The 19,253-nt window shown below is 37.3% G+C and overlaps 1 protein-coding gene across 3 annotated transcripts in view; it reads right to left on the bottom strand.

Annotated features, from left to right (window-relative positions):
* Positions 1 to 19,253, bottom strand: part of STRN3 (striatin 3) — a 111,694-nt gene that overhangs the window by 9,391 nt on the left and 83,050 nt on the right. For all 3 annotated transcript variants that reach the window (XR_007910212.2, XM_008269473.4, XM_008269474.4), the window contains 7 exons: positions 14,413 to 14,546; positions 12,969 to 13,144; positions 12,739 to 12,786; positions 12,323 to 12,444; positions 8,427 to 8,594; positions 7,088 to 7,228; positions 2,897 to 3,004 (listed from right to left, as the gene is read on the bottom strand). Coding sequence is in view for 2 of the 3 variants with exons in the window: in XM_008269473.4 (XP_008267695.2) it covers positions 2,897 to 3,004; positions 7,088 to 7,228; positions 8,427 to 8,594; positions 12,323 to 12,444; positions 12,739 to 12,786; positions 12,969 to 13,144; positions 14,413 to 14,546 (897 nt within the window). In the remaining variant the exon portion in view is untranslated. The remainder of the gene's footprint in view (positions 1 to 2,896; positions 3,005 to 7,087; positions 7,229 to 8,426; positions 8,595 to 12,322; positions 12,445 to 12,738; positions 12,787 to 12,968; positions 13,145 to 14,412; positions 14,547 to 19,253) is intronic.

Below are 19,253 nucleotides of genomic sequence, written 5' to 3'. Positions count from 1 at the left end.
GCAAGTTTTGCTGGAAGAATGACTCCATAACTAACTTAGGACCTTCTTCCTACAACTCCTGGAAAGTCTTAAATTTTATGATGCTTTTCCCCAAAATCATTCACGACCTAAGTCTTTCAAGCACAACACAGGCAACTCAAATTAGTGCCCCTTATCAAAATTTGAAAGTCATAACGTCCTGAGGATCATTTTGGAATAAACAGAAGAATTTAAAAATTTTAAATCATTTGAAGCCAAGGATCTACTAGGTAGCACAAAATGTGACTTTGCAATCTTTCTGAACTAATTGTACAAACCTTTGTTCAAATATCTTTTTTTTTTTTTTTTGACAGGCAGAGTTAGACAATGAGAGAGAGACAGAAAGAAAAGTCTTCCTTTTTCCATTGGTTGTGGTTCCTACAGCACATAGCATAAACAAAATCCAATATTCTTAACCCTGTACGGAATCCAATATTCTTAATCTCCTCTAGAGATTCTACTTTCCTTATCCAGACTTACCCTTTTGGCTCTGTCTCTAAGAAATTTCTGTTCTAGCACAAATTCCTATCACACAGACTCTGGTTACACTATCTTATTCCTGATGTGCAACTTTCTACTAGCTTCTTCACTTAAACAAAAAGCAAAAAAATTCCTCATCCCTTGAGACAAAGCTCAAAACCCCACTCTATAAAGACTCCTTTTCTAGCCAGGCTCATCTTGAGCATGCACGTGTGAGTGAGAGAATACACACAGGCACACACATCTCCTTCCAACCCCACAGGTAACAACTCCCAGAATGCTGAAACAATATCTTAGATACATGACAGAGAAAACAGAATACAAAATGCTAAATACATTTGCTATTAGAATGATTTATTCCGGGCCGGCGCCGTGGCTCACTAGGCTAATCCTCCGCCTAACGGCGCCGGCACACCGGGTTCTAGTCCCGGTTGGGGCGCTGGATTCTGTCCCGGTTGCCCCTCTTCCAGGCCAGCTCTCTGCTGTGGCCAGGGAGTGCAGTGGAGGATGGCCCAGGTGCTTGGGCCCTGCACCCCATGGGAGACCAGGAAAAGCACCTGGCTCCTGGCTCCTGCCATCGGATCAGCGCGGTGCACCGGCCGCAGCGCGCCGGCCGCAGCGGCCATTGGAGGGTGAACCAACGGCAAAGGAAGACCTTTCTCTCCGTCTCTCTCTCTCACTGTCCACTCTGCCTGTCCGAAAAAAAAAAAAAGATTTATTCCTCACTAGAAGTCCAATGCCCTATCCATTGTGCCACAGAGCCAATGGATAGGACATTCAATTAACAATTTAGCTAACAGGTAACACTACTTATGGGTGTAGTCTAGTTTATCATATTTAAACACATACAAATTTTCAGATAAGGATTTCTTTCAGAACACCTCATCTGGAAATAATCCACAGTTTAATGTAACTCAATGTGCTGAAGAAAGGAGGAAGAAGAGAGGTCCTAAGAGGATGGGAGAGGGTGGAGCAGAGAAGGGGGGCTAAATAAACACTTACTTTTTGCATCTAACAGAGCTACCAAAATTTCTGACCCTTCCAAGTATAAATTTTCATTAATAAAAAGCCATCTATCTTCTAAGAAACACAAAAGAGCAATGAGTATATGGTCCAGAGGTTAAGACACTGGCATATATACCTGCATCCCATTGGAGAATGAGTCCTGGCTCCACTCCTAATTTCAGTTTCCTACTAATGTTCACCCTGGGAGGCAGCAAGTACAGGTGATAGCTCAAACAGTCACTGTAACCCATGTTGGAGACCTAAATTGAGTTCTAGCCAAGACCTGGCTGTTGTGGGCATTTAGGGAGTAACCAGAGGATGGGAGATGGAGCTCTATGTATGTCTCTCTCCCTCTCTGTTTATAAAATAAATAAATTTTAAAACAATAAATAAATAGATTCTTACAAAAAAGAAACAAAGGAAATTGCCTCTGTGCTCCTACAGCAGAGGAAGATATTTAGGCTTCATAAAAGAGGCCTAAAGAATTAATTTGATAAGGTGTTAAACTGAGAACATCCACATGAATGTGCATCTTATTTCCTGTGCAATATGTAGACCTGTGAATATTCATTCTGTTCCCAATTTGTTTTACTGAGTTAAAAAGAATCTGCCCATGAAAGTATTATCTGTTCAAAAAGATCTTATGTAAGACTCTTAAGACTGAAAAGTGTTGTCATGTCCTATATAACCTTCGAAGATAAACCTATAATTCTGGGCCCCTGTGTGAAACGCTTATGTAAGGGTCTTGTTGATAATCTGATGCCCTATGATATTATAATTAATATTTCAGTTTCTTATTTGGAAATTCTTCAATACCCTGTTTTAGCTTCTCTTCAAACTAACCTCTGGCTATCAGACTTTTCCTGAAAGTCAGCATGACTTTCTGTAGATTCAAAGCTATCTCAACAGATGAAACACACACACACACACACACACACTGCTAAATGGGAATTTGGTGTGACTTCAATACAACTGATAAATTTCCTTATAAAAATAAATACAGGGAAGATAACAAATAATGTTCACTATATCATTTGATCCATTCAGAATAGTTTTAAGAACATATTTGAAATGTCAAAATAAAAAAGACCACTTCTGCTGCATTACTTTATAACAGAATATGAAGGAAAACATTCAAATGGGAAAAATTATATTTAACTGACTGATATGAAGAAATCCTAAAAGGTAACAACACATGTATACTTAACAAAACTAAATATACGTAAGTGTACTATAGTAAACAAAGCAAAAATCTGAGTTAAAATGTTTTCATTTGGCAATTTCAAAGCCAAAACTTTTTCATATAAAATCCTTTATATTAAATGATTATATTAAATCCTTTCTAATAATCTCCAATTTACAATATTATTAATACGGAAAAAAATTTGCTTACCCGTTTTATTGTCAAAAAATTTGATGTGTCTATCTTCGTGAGCAGTTATTGTTACAGGAAGTGTGGGATGGCTTACTACTCTGTTAATGTGATTAATAGATTGTAAACCTGAAGAATAAAGGAAAAAAAAGATTAAAATTCAAACCTTCAGCCAGAAGTTGAATAATGAATGACCTTCTGAGTCTTACAAAAATGTAAGGGTCATTAAAACAAAAGCTTCTACATAACACAAAGTATCTGAGAATCAAACAGGGGGAGGATCTACTTTTTAAAGAAAATAAACATTTATAAAACTTCTGTCAAGTAAAAAAAGAAAAAAAAATCAAATATTTATCACATCCTATAATACAGATCATTTAATATACAAATTTAGAAAAAATTCTGTATCTTGATTCTTGATGCAGATCCCAAGTATAACCGATTCAGATTTTTTTTTTTTTTTTTGGACAGGCAGAGTGGACAGAGAGAGAGACAGACAAAGACAGACAGAGAGAAAGGTCTTCCTTTGCCGCTGGTTCACCCTCCAATGGCCACCACGGCTGGTGCGCTGCGGCCGGCGCACCGCGCTGATCCGATGGCAGGAGCCAGGTGCTTTTCCTGGTCTCCCATGGGGTGCAGGGCCCAAGCACCTGGGCCATCCTCCACTGCACTCCCTGGCCACAGCAGAGAGCTGGCCTGGAAGAGGGGCAACGGGGACAGAATCCGGCTCCCCGACCGGGACTAGAACCTGGTGTGCCGGCGCCGCTAGGCGGAGGATTAGCCTAGTCAGCCGCGGCGCCGGCCCCGATTCAGAATTTTTAAAACACCTAGAATCATTACTACTTTTAATAAACAACCCATAAAGAAATCATAAGCAGTTAAGAAAGAAAAAACTTTTAAGTGCTAATTACACATGTGCAAGAAATAGCCCCATTCTATCCACAACAATAAAAACAAACAAAAAACCCAAAGAACCTAAATGAATGTTCTTCAGGAATAAGATATTTTAAAAATTTGTTTATTTACTTATTTATTTGAAAGATGAAGTGACAGAGAGAGAGAGAGAGAATGAAAGAATGAGCTTCCATTTACTGGTTTACTCCCTAAATGCCTGCAACAGCCAGGGCTGGGCCAGGCCAAAGACAGGAGCCTGGAACTCCACCCAGATCTCTCAACAGGAATAGCGGGAATCCAAGTACTTGGGCTGTCATCTGCTGCCTCCCTGGGGCATTAGCAGAATCTAGATCCAAACCATGGAGTAGCTGGGACTTAAACCAGGCATTACCATGTAAGATAAAGGCCCTAAGCAGTGGCTTAACCTTCTGAGCACAACACTCACCCTAGAGATGAGATTTTTCTCCATTACTAAAGAAGTTCTTAAGTTTTAATTAAAAGAGGGATGAGAACATAAAATGATCTAAACAAAAATTTACCAACATTATTATATTTTAAATCTAACTTCTGAACATCTGACTGTATATAAGAATGCTCACACTAAAATACACGAGTGAGAGAGAGAGAGAGAGAGTGTGTATACATACTATGTAGGAGGGAAAGAGAAAAGAGTTGAAAAGACAATGGGAAAGATATTTTGAATATAACTTGATATGAGATTTGATGCTGGAACCATGAAAATATTTTACATAATTATAAAATGAAGTTTAGGGGCCAGCGCAGTGGGCTAATAAGGCTCTGCTTGCAGCACCAGCATCCCATAGGGGCACCTGTTCTAGTCACAGCTGCTCCAATTCTGATCCAGCTCTCTGCTATAGCTTGGGAAAGCAGTGGGAGATGGCCCAAGGGCTTGAGCCCCTGAACCCACATGGGAGACCTGGAAGAAGCTCCTGGCTCCTGGCTTCGGATCAGCCCAGCTCAGGCCATTGCGGCCATTTGAGGAGTGAACCAGTCTCTCCCTCTGTCTTAACTCCACCTCTCAACAAAATAAATAAAATGTTTTAAAAAAATGTTTGAATATCTACTAAAATAATCAAGAGTAAAATTACACAAAATGACCTTAACTGTATATCTAACTAGTGGTCTGGCCACAAAGTATTGAACTATTCCATGTGACTTTAAAGTATAAGACAGGGTGCAGAATATATTCCAAGTATAAACTATTATTGGTAAACATCAGTAGTTATGATATTATTGAGACAACTGAATGTGTACTAAGGGAAAAATCAAATGAGATAATGATGACGATATTTTTGACAATCAAAATACATCTGAATTTCAACTGGAAGTATTTTACTTAAAAAAATGCCTATTTCCTAGCTTTGCTCATCAAAAAAAGATAAAACAATGAACTCAGAAGCCTAGCACCCAGATGGTAGAAACAAAATGTCATTTCCCACAAAAGGAAACTGCCTTGAGAAAGGCCTAATTTCAGATCTGGGCACAAAATATAGAACATTCCATCATTTTAGAAAGCAAGAAAGTTAACTACCAAGGTCATGTCAGAAAAAGTCAGGAGGCCAGTGCCGCAGCTCAATAGGCTAATCCTCTACCTAGCGGCGCCGGCAAACCAGGTTCTAGTCCCGGTCGGGGCGCCGGATTCTGTCCCGGTTGCCCCTCTTCCAGGCCAGCTCTCTGCTGTGGCCCGGGAAGGCAGTGGAGGATGGCCCAAGTGCTTGGGCCCTGCACCCCATGGGAGACCAGGAGAAGCACCTGGCTCCTGCCTTCGGATCAGCGCAGCTCGCCAGCCGCAGCGCACCAGCCGTGGCGGCCATTGGAGGGTGAACCAACGGCAAAGGAAGACCTTTCTCTCTCTCTCTCTCTCACTATCCACTCTGCCTGTCAAAAAAAAAAAAAAAAAAAAAAAAAGAAAAGAAAGAAAGAAAGAAAGATTCAGGAATCAACCTGAATAAAGTTCCCACTGGCCAAAATAAGACAGTATGTTCAGAGAGTATAATGAATTAAAGTATGTTACTTATATTTATGTCTATGAAACACTATAGTACCCAAAAACAACATCCTCACTACTCACCTATGGAAGATGCTAGTGAAAAACCTCATTATCGTAAAAACTTACAAAGAGAAAAACATCAATCACCTATCTTGCCTTTCCTTAAAAATTGCTAACTCTAAGTTAACCAACTTGTTGATGAGGAAATGTTTCTTTTTATAGAGTTATTCTAGCTATTAAGGGGAGAAATGAAGATAGAATTAGAAAAATCACTTTGAACAGTTAATGAGTTAACAGACCAATACAATAATCAAGACTGGAAACATCACTGAAGATAAACAACTAGAAAATATTTTACCTCTTCTAAGAGTTTACAAATTACCTATGAAGTAGTCTTAGCAAAAATACTTAAAAATTTAAAAAAGGAGAAAAAACACTAAACTTGAATTTGAATAAGCCTCTGGATCTGCAACCAGTCTACACGAAATAAAATGGACAAAAAAGCATATTAAATGATACGACATGGATGTGACCAGCAAATTTAGAACACGAGGAAACTCAGTAAACTAGCCAATTCCATCAACTTAAAAAATAAAAAGCAAGGAAAGTAAAAGATGGAGAAGGAACCCATTGATGAAGAGGCATAAACAACCCCTCAACCAATCTTTTTTTTTTTTAAGGGGAAGGGTTTATTGGGGAAAACCCAGCAGACCAGAGGGAAGGGGCAAAGAGGGAAAGAGAGGGAGAAGGAAACTGTTAAGAGACAGAGAGACACAGGAGAGGAGCTAGTGAGGAGAGAAGAGAGAGAGCAGAGAGTAGAGCGCAGAGACGAAATGGGGAGAGGAGAGAGCAGAGAGGGCAAAGAGAGAGTAAGAGAGCCACGTGTTCAGGAACAGATCCTTTTAAAACTTTGCCGGAGGGTGGGTAGGGAAGCAGGAGCATCGAATCCCATTAGGATGGGGGTGGAGCTTGACACTGGTGGTTGGGCCATGTGGACACCTGGCTTCCAGCAATGGCGGCGGGGGCTAGAGCCTAGGATGGTGTCAGGGTGTAGATTGCGCCACAGATAAAACTGCTTCATTTTCCTAACATTCCCCCCTTTTGTTTTTTATAAAGCAGGGGTTGTATGGGATTACATTAGTCCCAAAAGTCCAGGAGGGGTAGAGGGACGATGATCTGTCTTTAGAGCTACTTCCTGCTGATATCTCAACCAGTCTGAACACATGAACCCAGGGCGTTAACCCACTGCGCCACAGTGCTGCCCCTAATAACTTTTTAAAGTTTCAAAGAAGCCCATGAGAACTTACCAGAATCTACCTGTGATGAAAGCATCACCAATGACTGTGATGTTTCTAAATCATAAATTACTGCACTACCAGTGTTGAAAGAGGTCACCATATGAGCTGGATCACAGCCTATAAAGTCAACTGAAGTAGGTATTCCATGCTCTGAAAGGAGCCGAAAAAGATAGACTGTAAACACAGTACTTTGAAGTGTCTAATTTATTAGTAAGGAAAAACATTTAATTATTGAGATTTTCAGGTAAGAAGCAACTTTTCCTAAATTATATATATAGTATTTTATTTGTAACACAACATTATAAGAAAAATATCAATGACAGAGCTCTAAGAGTATGCATATGTAAAAGTTGTTTGTTCTCCTATGCATCTTCTTCTAAGGGACCAAAAAAAAAATCCTAGGTGAGTCTTTTGGCCCACTTATTTATCATATCTTTTAGTGTCAAATGATAAATTAGCATTCTCACATCATTGTTCTCAGAGACTGTGAAGGTTCTATTATTCCTTCCTTATCAAATAACTAGTACAAGTCAAATTTTGGCTCTATGAAAATAAAGATTGGACTCTGGAATCCACTGATGTACTAGTATTCTTAAATGGCATGAGGAGCAATTTTTCTCTTTAAACATACTGAACTCAATTAGCTAGATCAACACACAATTAAGTGAAATCTGAAGTCAAGCAATTACTTATCTGAATGATGAAAAAAAATGTCTAAACAAACTTTTACCTCTAAAGCTTGGGTAAGTGAAAAATTAGAAGCTGCTAACACATCAAAGAAATATGCAAGATTACGCAACATGTTACTCACCTAAAATGTTTTTAAACTGAACACAAATATAAGATCTGATTTTAAAAATAACTAAAAAGATGACTCGGAAAAAATGATTGATAAAGCCATATAAGTAAGCATGCTTTCTAAAGAGTAAATAGATCAAGACTTCATTAAAAGAAAAAGATGTGAAATCATGAAAGTAACTAAGTTTGTACTTCCCAGCTACAGATGCTATTTTAATAATTATAGCTGGAGTCCCATCCGGCAAGCTCAACATTATATATACATGGTTTATAGGTATGCTTGAAATCCTGATCCCTTCCAGGCTTTATAAGTGGTCACCTGATACAGGTGGCATGTTTCCTATTGCCAGAGGTGTAGATTCAATTGTTTACCCCACTGTTAGATATAGTTTTATTTTTTAAATGGAACATGACCCAAAAAAGTCTAAAAGCACTATGGTGTATTTATGATGTCATACAATAAATGACTAGGAATAGCAAAGAAATAAAATCAATTGTTTTTCCTTTTTATCCTCCATAAGTTTTTCTCATACATGTAAATTTTACTCACCCTTGTCTCCATTGTAAGTGCAAATACATGGCAATTTTTCTTGTGGATTCCATAACCTAACAGTGCCATCTGCTGAACAAGATAGTAACTGATTTTTTATGCCACTATAAGCAAGACCCCAGACTGCATCTGAATGAGCAACTAAAGTGCCAGCTAGGACATTTGGCTCTGGGAAGAAACAAACAAATAAAATATTAGTTACAATAAGTGAAAAATAATGTTTTTGTTTATAAAGATAACTCACCATATAATTAAATACATAAGAAGATAAAACAAAATAAACATAGGGGCTACTTCTAGGCAGTGGAGTTATAAGTTATTTTTTTATCTCTTCCCCTCACCAATACTTTTCTGTATTTTCACAATTTTCTATAAGGAACAAATACTTAAAAAAACTTCTGTAATATAACTTACATACCATCCCACTCACTCATTTAAAGGGTATGATTCAATTTTTTTAGTGTGGTCACAGATCTGTGCAACCACCACAACAATCAATTTTAAGACACTTTCATCATTGATTAGCCTAGTCCTCTTCCCCACCATTCTGCAGCACTAAGCAACCACTAATCTATTCTCTTTCTATAGATAGGCCTATTCTGGTCATTTTATATAAACACAATCACACAGTATGTGTAGGGTCTTTTGTGATTGGCTTCTTCCACTCAGCATAACATTTTCCACGTTCATCCATGTTTTAGCATATGCGGTACTCAAATTCTTTTTATCATCAAATAATATTTCATTGTACAGATATTACCAAATTTATTTATCTATCCATCAATTGAGACATATGACAATTGAGACAATTCTGCTTTTCTAGTGAACTCCTACTTTCCAGGAATATTTATCTCCACAATCCTCAGTTCCCAACTTAATTTCCTCATTTCTTGCCACTTTATCTGTAATCTACTCTGCTTTCTTTCACATATAAGCAAGGAATTGTTCTTCCTAACAAAGGCTAATTCTACCAGGTACACTGAACTCACCAACTTGCTTTCAATGTTTACTATCTATTACACAAATTTTCCTCCCTGGAATCACTATCATGGGTACAGGAATCACCACCATGGTGGTGGTGGGGAGGGGTGGCGGGGCACAGTTTGAGAATCATTCAGCTCAAACTAGAAATCTTCATTAACATTTTCTGCTGAATGGCAGAAAAACACATCAAATAAATTCATTTCACCTCCCATTTACTCTTCAAATAATTATAATTTATAGTTTCTGATATGACTGCACCAAAATAACCCTTGCTAAAATCACCAGTAATGCCATCTATGAAATTTAATTAACTTTTTTCTTTGATGATACCAAACATTTGTTGTTGTTCCCAACATACTGCTTTTCACTCATATTATCTGATCTGAAAGATATAAACAGGTCCTTCTGGTCTACCTCAGTATTCTCCAGCTAAAATCAGAAGACCTGTTTGTCTTTTGTAAGAAGGAACCTTTTAATCTTCATATTACTGGACCTCAGCAATATCTGAAAATGCACATTGCTTCCTGCTTCCCAAAACAGTATGTTCTTTGCATATGCTTCATGACCTCACACTCTCCATTACCTCCCCCTACTTGTTAAAGTCACACCGTTTCCCTTGTTGGCTCTCTAGCTCTAGCTATCCTACCAATGTCAGTTACCAAGGACTTCAGTCCCAGGTGTCTTCTCTTCCTACCCTACACAGCACACTCTCACTGCATCATTCATTCGCACAGCTCTAAGTATCATCTGTACAGAGACGACATCATATTTTTACCTCCAACCCATTTCTCTTTGAGCTCACATCTGCACATTATCTCTTTAATACTGCCATTGCTTAATATGCCTAAAATATGAACTCAATGACTTACATCTCATCACACTTATTCTCTCTCCATTTCCATAAATGCTACCATCACATACTCAGTTGCTCATGTCAAAAACCCAGCACTGGTGATGAAAATGTTCTGAAATTAGATAGTGGTCATGGCTGCACAGCCCTGTGAACATAGTAAGAACTACTGAATTATGCACTTTTTCAAGTGATTTTTATGGTGTGATTTAAGATAAAAGCTATTAAAATAACACAACTAAGCAAGAGTCGCTCACTGATCACTTTACCTGCACAATACAATTTATCAACAAATCCTGACAATTCTACATTATTTGCCCACTGAACCTTAAATCTACTTCTAACTGTTCTAGCACCACCACTGTCGTCTTGGCAACATCACTAGTTGACTGGACTGTATTATAAGCAACCTCCGAATTGGTTGTTTCCACTCCTCTCATTCCATTATTTTCTTCTCACAAAAGTCAAAGTTGGGGTTGAAAATGGGGCATAGTAGGTAAAGCCACTACCTGCAATACCAGCATCCTGGTTGCTGGTTCAAGTCCTAGCTGGTTCCACTTCCAATCCAGTTCTGTTAATATATCTGGGAAGGCAGCAAAGGATGGCCCAGGTGCATGGGCCCCTGCACCCACGTGAGAGACGCAAAAGAAGCTTTTGGATCCAGGCTTGGCCTGGCCCAGCTCCGGCCATTGCAGCCATTTGGGGAGTGAACCAGCGAATGAAAGATCTCTGTCTTTCCCCTTCTCTCCCTGTAACTCTGCCGTTCAAATAAATCTTTAAAAACCAAACAAAGAGAGTCACAGTCATCCTTTTAACTCTACCTTTTTTTCAGGTCACTTCCTGATTTAAATCCTTGACTGAAAGTTCTCTTTTATCTATTAGATTCTGCTTGTTACTATTTTATTTATTTTTAAGATTATTTACATATTCATTTGAGAAGCAGAGACATCAAGCAAAAGCTCTCATCACTGGTTTACTCTGCAAATGCACATGATGACCAGGGCTGGGCCTAGGCCAAAATCAGGAGCTAGGAACTCAATCCAGGTATCTCACATCAGTGGCAGGTATCCAACTACTGGAGCTATCACTGTTGCCTCCTAGGGTATGTTTAGCAGGAATCTGCAGTCAGGAGCAGAAGCTAGTTACCAAATAGGGGTCACACACCAACAGGAGTCACAGGTGTCTTCATCACTAGGCCAAATGCCTGCCCCAGCTGTTAGTATTCAGGTAAACATCTTCTGACTATTCATCTAAAGAAGGTTCCATCTGTTACTCTCACAATATTCTATGTATCATTTGTAACAATTTGTAACCACAGACTTCTATCCCCCTTATTTGTTTAACCTGTTACCTTTCTCATTAAACTAAATCTTATACCTGATACAGTGCTTCCCACTATGCCTGACAAAATGCAGCAAGTGTATGTTAAGCTAAAAGAACAAGTAGATCATAAACATTTTAACCCTTTATAATTATGGCCAATACCCTTGTAAATATTTGGAGACATAGGCAGGTATTTCTGTGGGAGAGACTTCTAAGGCTGCTATTTGTTAGTCAACGTTTTAGAAATTTTTTCTTATCCACTTTGAAACCAAAGAATTTTTTTTCCTCCTCTGAGAAAGACAGAAAGAACTTCCATCTGCTGGTTACTTCCCAAATGCCCTCAATTAGCTAGCATGGGGCTGAATTTAGAAGATTCTATGGAGGCCTCCCACAAGGAGGGTATTAATTCTAACTCCCAGGGTCTTCATTAGGAGGAAGGTGGAGTCTGGGGCCAGGGCAGAGTGCAGATTGCAGATACTTCAATATAGTATACAGGTATCTGAACTTGTGTCTTAACTGCTAGGCTAAATTCCTGCTCCTTAAGAATTTTCTACCAAATAAAATGCTGTATGAGTTACACCCTTACTGTAACTATTTGTTTCCATCATCTTCCACTTAACATTGTTAATGCAACCTAATTCAACTTTAAAGTTTGTTACTTAGATTTTGTTTTCTTCTCCTTTTTGTAATTAGTACTGAAAGGGAAAAAAAAAAAAAAAACTGTGATCTTTTTACTTACCATATGTGTCATATGGATCCACATTGGGGCTAGGCATATTCCACCACTGGATGGTTGCATCAATACCTCCACTAAAACACTGTTCTCCATTAGAACTAATAGCTAATGATAGAACAGGGCCACTGTTAAAAAAGGGAGAAAATTACTTACAGATTCTAGGAAGAAACTCAAATGCCCATTCTCCTAACCTTTAAATTTATATGGCATCTAAAAATTGTTTTAGGTAAACATGTACATTTGAACAATACTATTATATTCATATTCTCATCAAATCAATTATCAAACAAGATATTCAACTAATGTATTTTATAACATAAAACAAATGTTGAAAAAAATTACAAGGTGTAAGGATTGATAACTAATAGCTAACAATAATTATAGCTGTTAATTAAGTACTATAGTTCAATAAAACTTACATGTGGGCCCTAAATGTGTAGATAGGCTCTACATCTAAAGAGGCACTCCTAGAAAATGGGGGAAAAGGGTGGGGAAGAGAAGACAATTAAGTAATTATAAATCACTGGTTATCAAAAGAATCATCAGGTAGATCAAATGTGTGCATAAAAGACATGAGACAGAAAAAAGAATAATTAACATATTAGCAAAATAAGTAGAAGAAAAAACAGACAAACATTAAAATACTTGCTTTTTGGCTGGAACTGTTTTTTGCAAGTTCCAAAGTTTCAAGGTATGGTCCTCAGAGGCAGTGACCAGCACAGGTTCTACAGGATGAAAAGCTAATGCCCGTACTCCATCAAAATGGCTACGCAGTGTATACTTGGGGTTCCATGTTTTTCGAAAGGCATCTTTATTGGCAGGCAACTAAAAAGAAAGAGTGGAATATTTAGTGGTAAAAGTTATAAATTGTTAGGCAAGTGGAACTTTTGTGTGTTTAAAACATATATTTAAAACTGTTTGGCAAAAATGTCCAGTGGAAAAGTAATGACCTCAAAAACTTTGTAACAAATCTTTATAGTTTAATAAGAACTCAGAAGAATTTCAATAGCCTTTCAAATACCAAGATCAAATGAAGAGTTCCATAACCTATCGACATAATTGTCAAGCTAAACACAAAGCTCCTATCATACATCAGATGAGAACAAAATAACTACCATTGCTGCAATATTTTACACAAATACAAAGTAAAATATATAAATTATTACCAAATATCCAAAGGTACAATAATTAAAAGTATAGTTGCCAATTAGGAAATTATTAGCATGTGAACTTTAATAAGGCAGCAAATTAAGGTACTTTCTAAATGTCTGAACTAAAGACCCTTTATGCATATTTTCATAATTCTTGATATTGTTGCAGGTTAATGTTTTTATTTTTCCATTTGTAAGGATAGTTTGTGAAATCAGTTTTAAAGTAGTGAAAATTTACAACTTCATTGCTTACACACTTTAAAAATATTATCAAGAATAATCCAGCCGAGCAAGGCTGATGACTCTAAAAGGCATGTTAACATAATTAAATGTAGTAAAATGAATTGCTATAAAAGGAAAAACATTGCTGAAAAACTCCAATTCATTAACATAAAATCTAAAATATAGTTAACTCTCAATTGATTGCTCAATGTCTAGAAAAAAAATTAATCCAAGACTAGTTTCACCTCTAACACTGTCTTTCCCATCTACTCCCATCCCGCTAATGAGAGTTAAGTGTTCAGAAAATGATGCAAGCTAACTTTAACAGTATCCTTAAGAAAATCTAAGATACATGCTTTTAGGTATCCTGAAGGTAAATAAGTTATTCAGATTATCTATTTTTCTTTCTTGTCAACACCATATAACATAATTTGAATAAATAATTGAGAGTTGACTACTCAGGAGGTATTTATAATCAATATTTTAAGACAATCATTCCAAACTCCTAGCCAATCCACCAAAATACCTAAGAAAAATTTAAACACCACAAAGAAAATACTTATAAAAGAAAAACTACATGTCACTTCAAATCAACACAATGACACACTTAAACTTGTCTTTTCCATGCACCTTGACATTAATTCTGTTTTATTAGTGATTCCAAAAAATAAGGAGCCTTCTATTAAATCATTAAAAAATTAAAAATAAAACTGCACTTACATCATAACTATAGTCTGCATCATTTGTTACCGTCAAGTCTGCAAGGTCTCCAAGGCCCAGTACACTTAACAAAACATCATCAGAACCCATAATAAATGACTTGCCTCCTCCAGATGGAAACGTTATTGGTTCAGCTATAAAGAACAAAACCGCTTCTTAAATGCTGAAAAATCATACAGTACAAGACAATATTGTGGGGGAAATTTAAGCACTTAACAGTTACAATATTCAGTAATATAATTAATTTCTAATTTCCCACTTCTACTCCAAAAATTCTATTACTGGGTAGTAATAAAGAAATGTTTCAGAACTACAATGTAGTTATCTCCCACTAATCAAATGTGCACTACATATATTACTCAATGGTGGGAAGCGAGGCACAAAAGCTTTACTTAAAAATTTCTTATTGTCTCAGTATAATTATAACTATAGTTCACATGTTAAATAATAGGACAAATTTTTATTTAATAAGTGTTAAATATCAGAATTCAGCTATTCATGGCAAACAAATCCCTACCATTGGCCTCAAAGTAGCTCATATAGTTTTTTTTTTTTTTAAGTAACAGGCTGTTGGTGAAATCAGTCTGCTTTCTCAAGATACACTAAGTATTCTAGTCTGTGATGAAAACATGAGCATTCATACATAATTGGTTTCCCAGTAGTCTGATATATGGTGTGTTAGTATACTGGAATGAAGCCTTAACTGCTAAGATTCTTCAAGTAACAGCAACAAGTCTAGGGGAAAAGCAGTTCTATCACCAACATCAATTTCCTGAAAGTCAGTTAAACCCATGTAATTTTCAAAATATCTTTTAGCTTTAAAGCTCTATCATTTTTATTTTAATGTCCTCTTTTATTTACCTTGACACTTCTAAAATGAAGTAACTCATGTATACTGAATAACTAATTAATTAAATTTCTGATCAAAATTATCTGCTCAATTATTGAATTTCAAACTAAATTCAAGTGAAAGCTTCATTTTTACTTAGTTTTTTCTTTTGTATCATGTTTATTACAAGTTTCTATGTTAATATTAGCAATTCTAAGTAATTTAAAATCTGTTTTTTCTCAATTATTACTGACCAATTATACTCTGCCATAACTTGAAAGACTATATATTATGATCCAAATGTTTTGCCATAACAGTGACAGTATAAGCAATAACTCTCATTATCATCTCAGATATATGCTTTGAAAGCTTAATTTTAACATTAAGATGTCAGGGAGAATTGCTCAGGTTATTACCATTCAAAACAACGCATTACATCAAAACACATTTAAAACGTATGAACAAATTTAAACAGTAAACATAAAAAAAATCAGGCTGATTATCAAGTTTGAAAAATTCCTATGAAAAAGGTGATAAAAATTTCATATGCTACAGAAAACACAGCTGGAGTAGTGAAATTTGACAGTCACTACTAGTAACACTGAAAATTCTGAGAAGATACAATTCATATATCCTATGGCAAAAGTAAAATTTATCTTTATTTAAAATCTCTTGATTTTTATTGGTTTATTCTATTAAGATAGGCTACATAATTTGACTCAAATAAGGTTCTAAAATGAAAGTGTGATCCAGTGATTGATCTAGAGTGCATCTGAAAACATTGGATAGAAAAAAATTTAGAGATACTAAATAGTATTTAATCTTTCGATGATTATACTTATTTAATTTGAACAATCTGTACACTGATATTTCCTAGCAATATCTAGTACGCAGCAATGGGTAAAACCAGAAGTAATCAAGAATAAACTGGTTTACTTGAAGTATTGTCAGTACAAAGAAATGCTTCCTAGTTTGTTGCTAGACAAGATAAAACAAAGTGCCACAACTCTACTCTCAATTATACAATCATTAACACAAATCTTAATAAAAAACCAATAAAATAATTTAAAACAAATTATTCTATATTGCATACTCTTTTTGCAGAATTATTTCTGACCAGCCTTTTCATTAGATTTCTTTCTTAACATGCATGTAAAGGGAAGTATCTAGACAATATTGAGCTTTAAATTAATTGCGTTTAACAAAGAATTAGTATTATATTTATTTCTAATTAATCATCTGACATTTCTGACCCTTTCTCTAAATACACATGTACTTTTAAAAGTTCATGGAAAACAGAATTCAAATTTTATCTGGATGTCAAAAAATTTGAGATCCATGGATAGTTTTTCTGTAATACCTATTTTTCCATGAACTTTTTACACAAATATATCTATTTATATATGACAAGCTATTCTGCTTACTCAGATTTTTCTCTCCCCCTCCCTCACCTCCAAGAAAGCTTTCCACATCACTATGGCATATAGCAATCACAGTAGATATTCAGTTTGTCTGTCTTTGCATTCCCTGCAGGGAGAATTAATTTCTTACCTACAAATTCACTTTATTAATGTTAATACAATGACCTACAGTACATGGTTATGCAAACACAACAATCCCACCAGTAATTCAAAGAAAATAAAATTAAGTTTTTTATTTAATGATGCAAATTATAACATTTTTATGATGTTGTCTGAGAAATTTTATCAAGCAAATTATAGTATTAACTTTTTTTTTTTTTTTTTTTTTGGGCAGGCAAAGTTAGACAGTGAGACAGTGAGAGAGAGACGAGAAGAAGGTCTTCCTTTTTCCGTTGGTTTACCCCCCAAGTGGCCGCTAAGGCCGGCGCATTGCGGCCGGCGTGCTTCACTGATCCGAAGCCAGGAGCCAGGTGCTTCTTCCTGGTCTCCCATGCGGGTGTGGGGCGCAAGGACTTGGGCCATCCTCCACTGCCTTCCCAGGCCACAGCAGAGAGCTGGACTGGAAGAGGAGCAACTGGGACATAATCTGGCCCCCCAACCGGGACTAGAACCTGGGATGCCGGTGCCGCAGGCGGAGGATTAGCCTATTGAGCCATGGCGCCGGCTTTATAGCAATCTTTATAGCAATCTTATAGCAATCTTTATAGCAATCTTTATAGCAATCTTAGGTCTACAAAATGGTACCTTAAAACAAGCTAGCGCTATGGCTTAGTGTGTAAAGCCACTGCCTGCAGTGCCAGCATCCCATATGGGTGCCAGTTCAAGATGTGGCTGCTCCATTTCCGATCCAGCTCTCTGCTATGGCCTGGGAAAGCAGTAGAAGATGGCCCAAGTTCTTGGCCCCTGCACCCATGTGGGAGACCCGGAAGAAGCTCCTGGCTCCTGGCTTCATATTGGCACAGCTCTGGCTGTTGTGGCCATCTGGGGAATGAGTCAGTGGATGGAAGACCCCTCTCTCTGTGCCTCTGCCTCTCTGTAACTCATTCAAATAAATAAATGAATCTTTAAAAAAAAAAAAGTCCTTTTCATAGTTCTATTAACTAGTCCTCATTGTAATGGACAGTATGACCAAACAAGGTTGTAGTTTACACACCAAATTCTTTCTTTCTCATCCAGTTTCATCAAACTTAAAGAATACAATCTAGTAATTCTTCTTAATTATGACAGTGGCAACATGGTATGTCTCAAGTGTTTAATAACTAACAGTCTCAAAGTTTGTAATGTTTAAGTGTCTCTCCTAGAAAACAGACCTTTCCTCTCTATAAATTGAAGTATGACATAGGCTTCACAATAAAAGTATGAAGTTGCAGGTTGTCAAAATGAACTTAATGTTCCCTTCTTAGATCAAAGTTGAACTCAAATCTCTTTAAATTTAAATAAATTCTAGTAAGAGTCACCCTTTGGTGAGTAATGAATCTCAAATTTATCAAATCTCCACCCCTCGCCTTCCTTCCACCACTGTAAATTAATCACTGAGTTTTTCTCACACACACACACACACAGAAACACACACACACACACACAAAATGGAAACTCCTAACCTGGTTTTTGTGTAGAGTGTACCTTGAATGGCTTTTTCCTAAGTCATTAGTTTGAAACATTTTAAAAGATCCATGTTCTTTACTATTTGCTGAACTCTTTCACTTAGTGTAGGGTTAACATTGATCATTAAGTAAACTGAAAATTGGCCGGCGCTGCGGCTCACTAGGCTGATCCTCCGCCTTGCAGTGCCGGCATACCAGGTTCTTGTCCTGGTCGGGGCACCGGATTCTGTCCTGGTTGCCCCTCTTCCAGGCCAGCTCTCTGCTGTGGCCTGGGAGTGCAGTGAAGGATGGCCCAAGTCCTTGGGCCCTACACCCCATGGGAGACCAGGAGAAGCACCTGGCTTCCAGCTTCGGATCAGCGCGGTGCGCCGGCCGCAGCGGCCATTGGAGGGTGAACCAACGGTAAAGGAAGACCTTTCTCTCTGTCTCTCTCTCTTTCACTGCCCACTTTGCCTGTCAAAAATTTAAAAAGAAAAAAAAAAGTAAGCTGAAAATAGATTTTTGTAAAAATTAAGAGTGGGAATGTGAGAGGGAGGTGGAGCAAGGATTGGAGCATGTGCAGGAAGGAGTGTAGGGGGGTGTCACTATGTTCCTAAATCTGTATATATGAAATACATGAAACTTATATAAATAAATAAATTTTTTAAAAAAGGTCCATGTTCCTGCTCATATGGCCTAGCCTTAAAACACAAAATCTGCAGTTTAAAGTGCAATACTATAAAAATTTTAACTGTGTATTATTTGGTAAAGCAGATCAAAATCTGAAGAAGTTAAATTGCTAAACGCACCAAATGGAAAATAATAAAAAGTAATACAGTGGGTAAGTACATTTAACATTCCCTAAAGTAGCCAGCGCCGCGGCTCACTAGGCTAATCCTCCACCTTGCGGCGCCGGCACACTGGGTTCTAGTCCCGGGCGGGGTGCCGGATTCTGTCCCGGTTGCCCCTCTTCCAGGCCAGCTCTCTGCTGTGGCCGGGGAAGGCAGT

This window comes from Oryctolagus cuniculus, chromosome 12 (genome assembly GCF_964237555.1).
Source record: "Oryctolagus cuniculus chromosome 12, mOryCun1.1, whole genome shotgun sequence".
NCBI lineage: Eukaryota > Metazoa > Chordata > Mammalia > Lagomorpha > Leporidae > Oryctolagus > Oryctolagus cuniculus.
The sequence above is the reverse complement of the archived record's forward strand: the minus strand, read 5'-3'. Positions and strand labels throughout refer to the sequence as shown.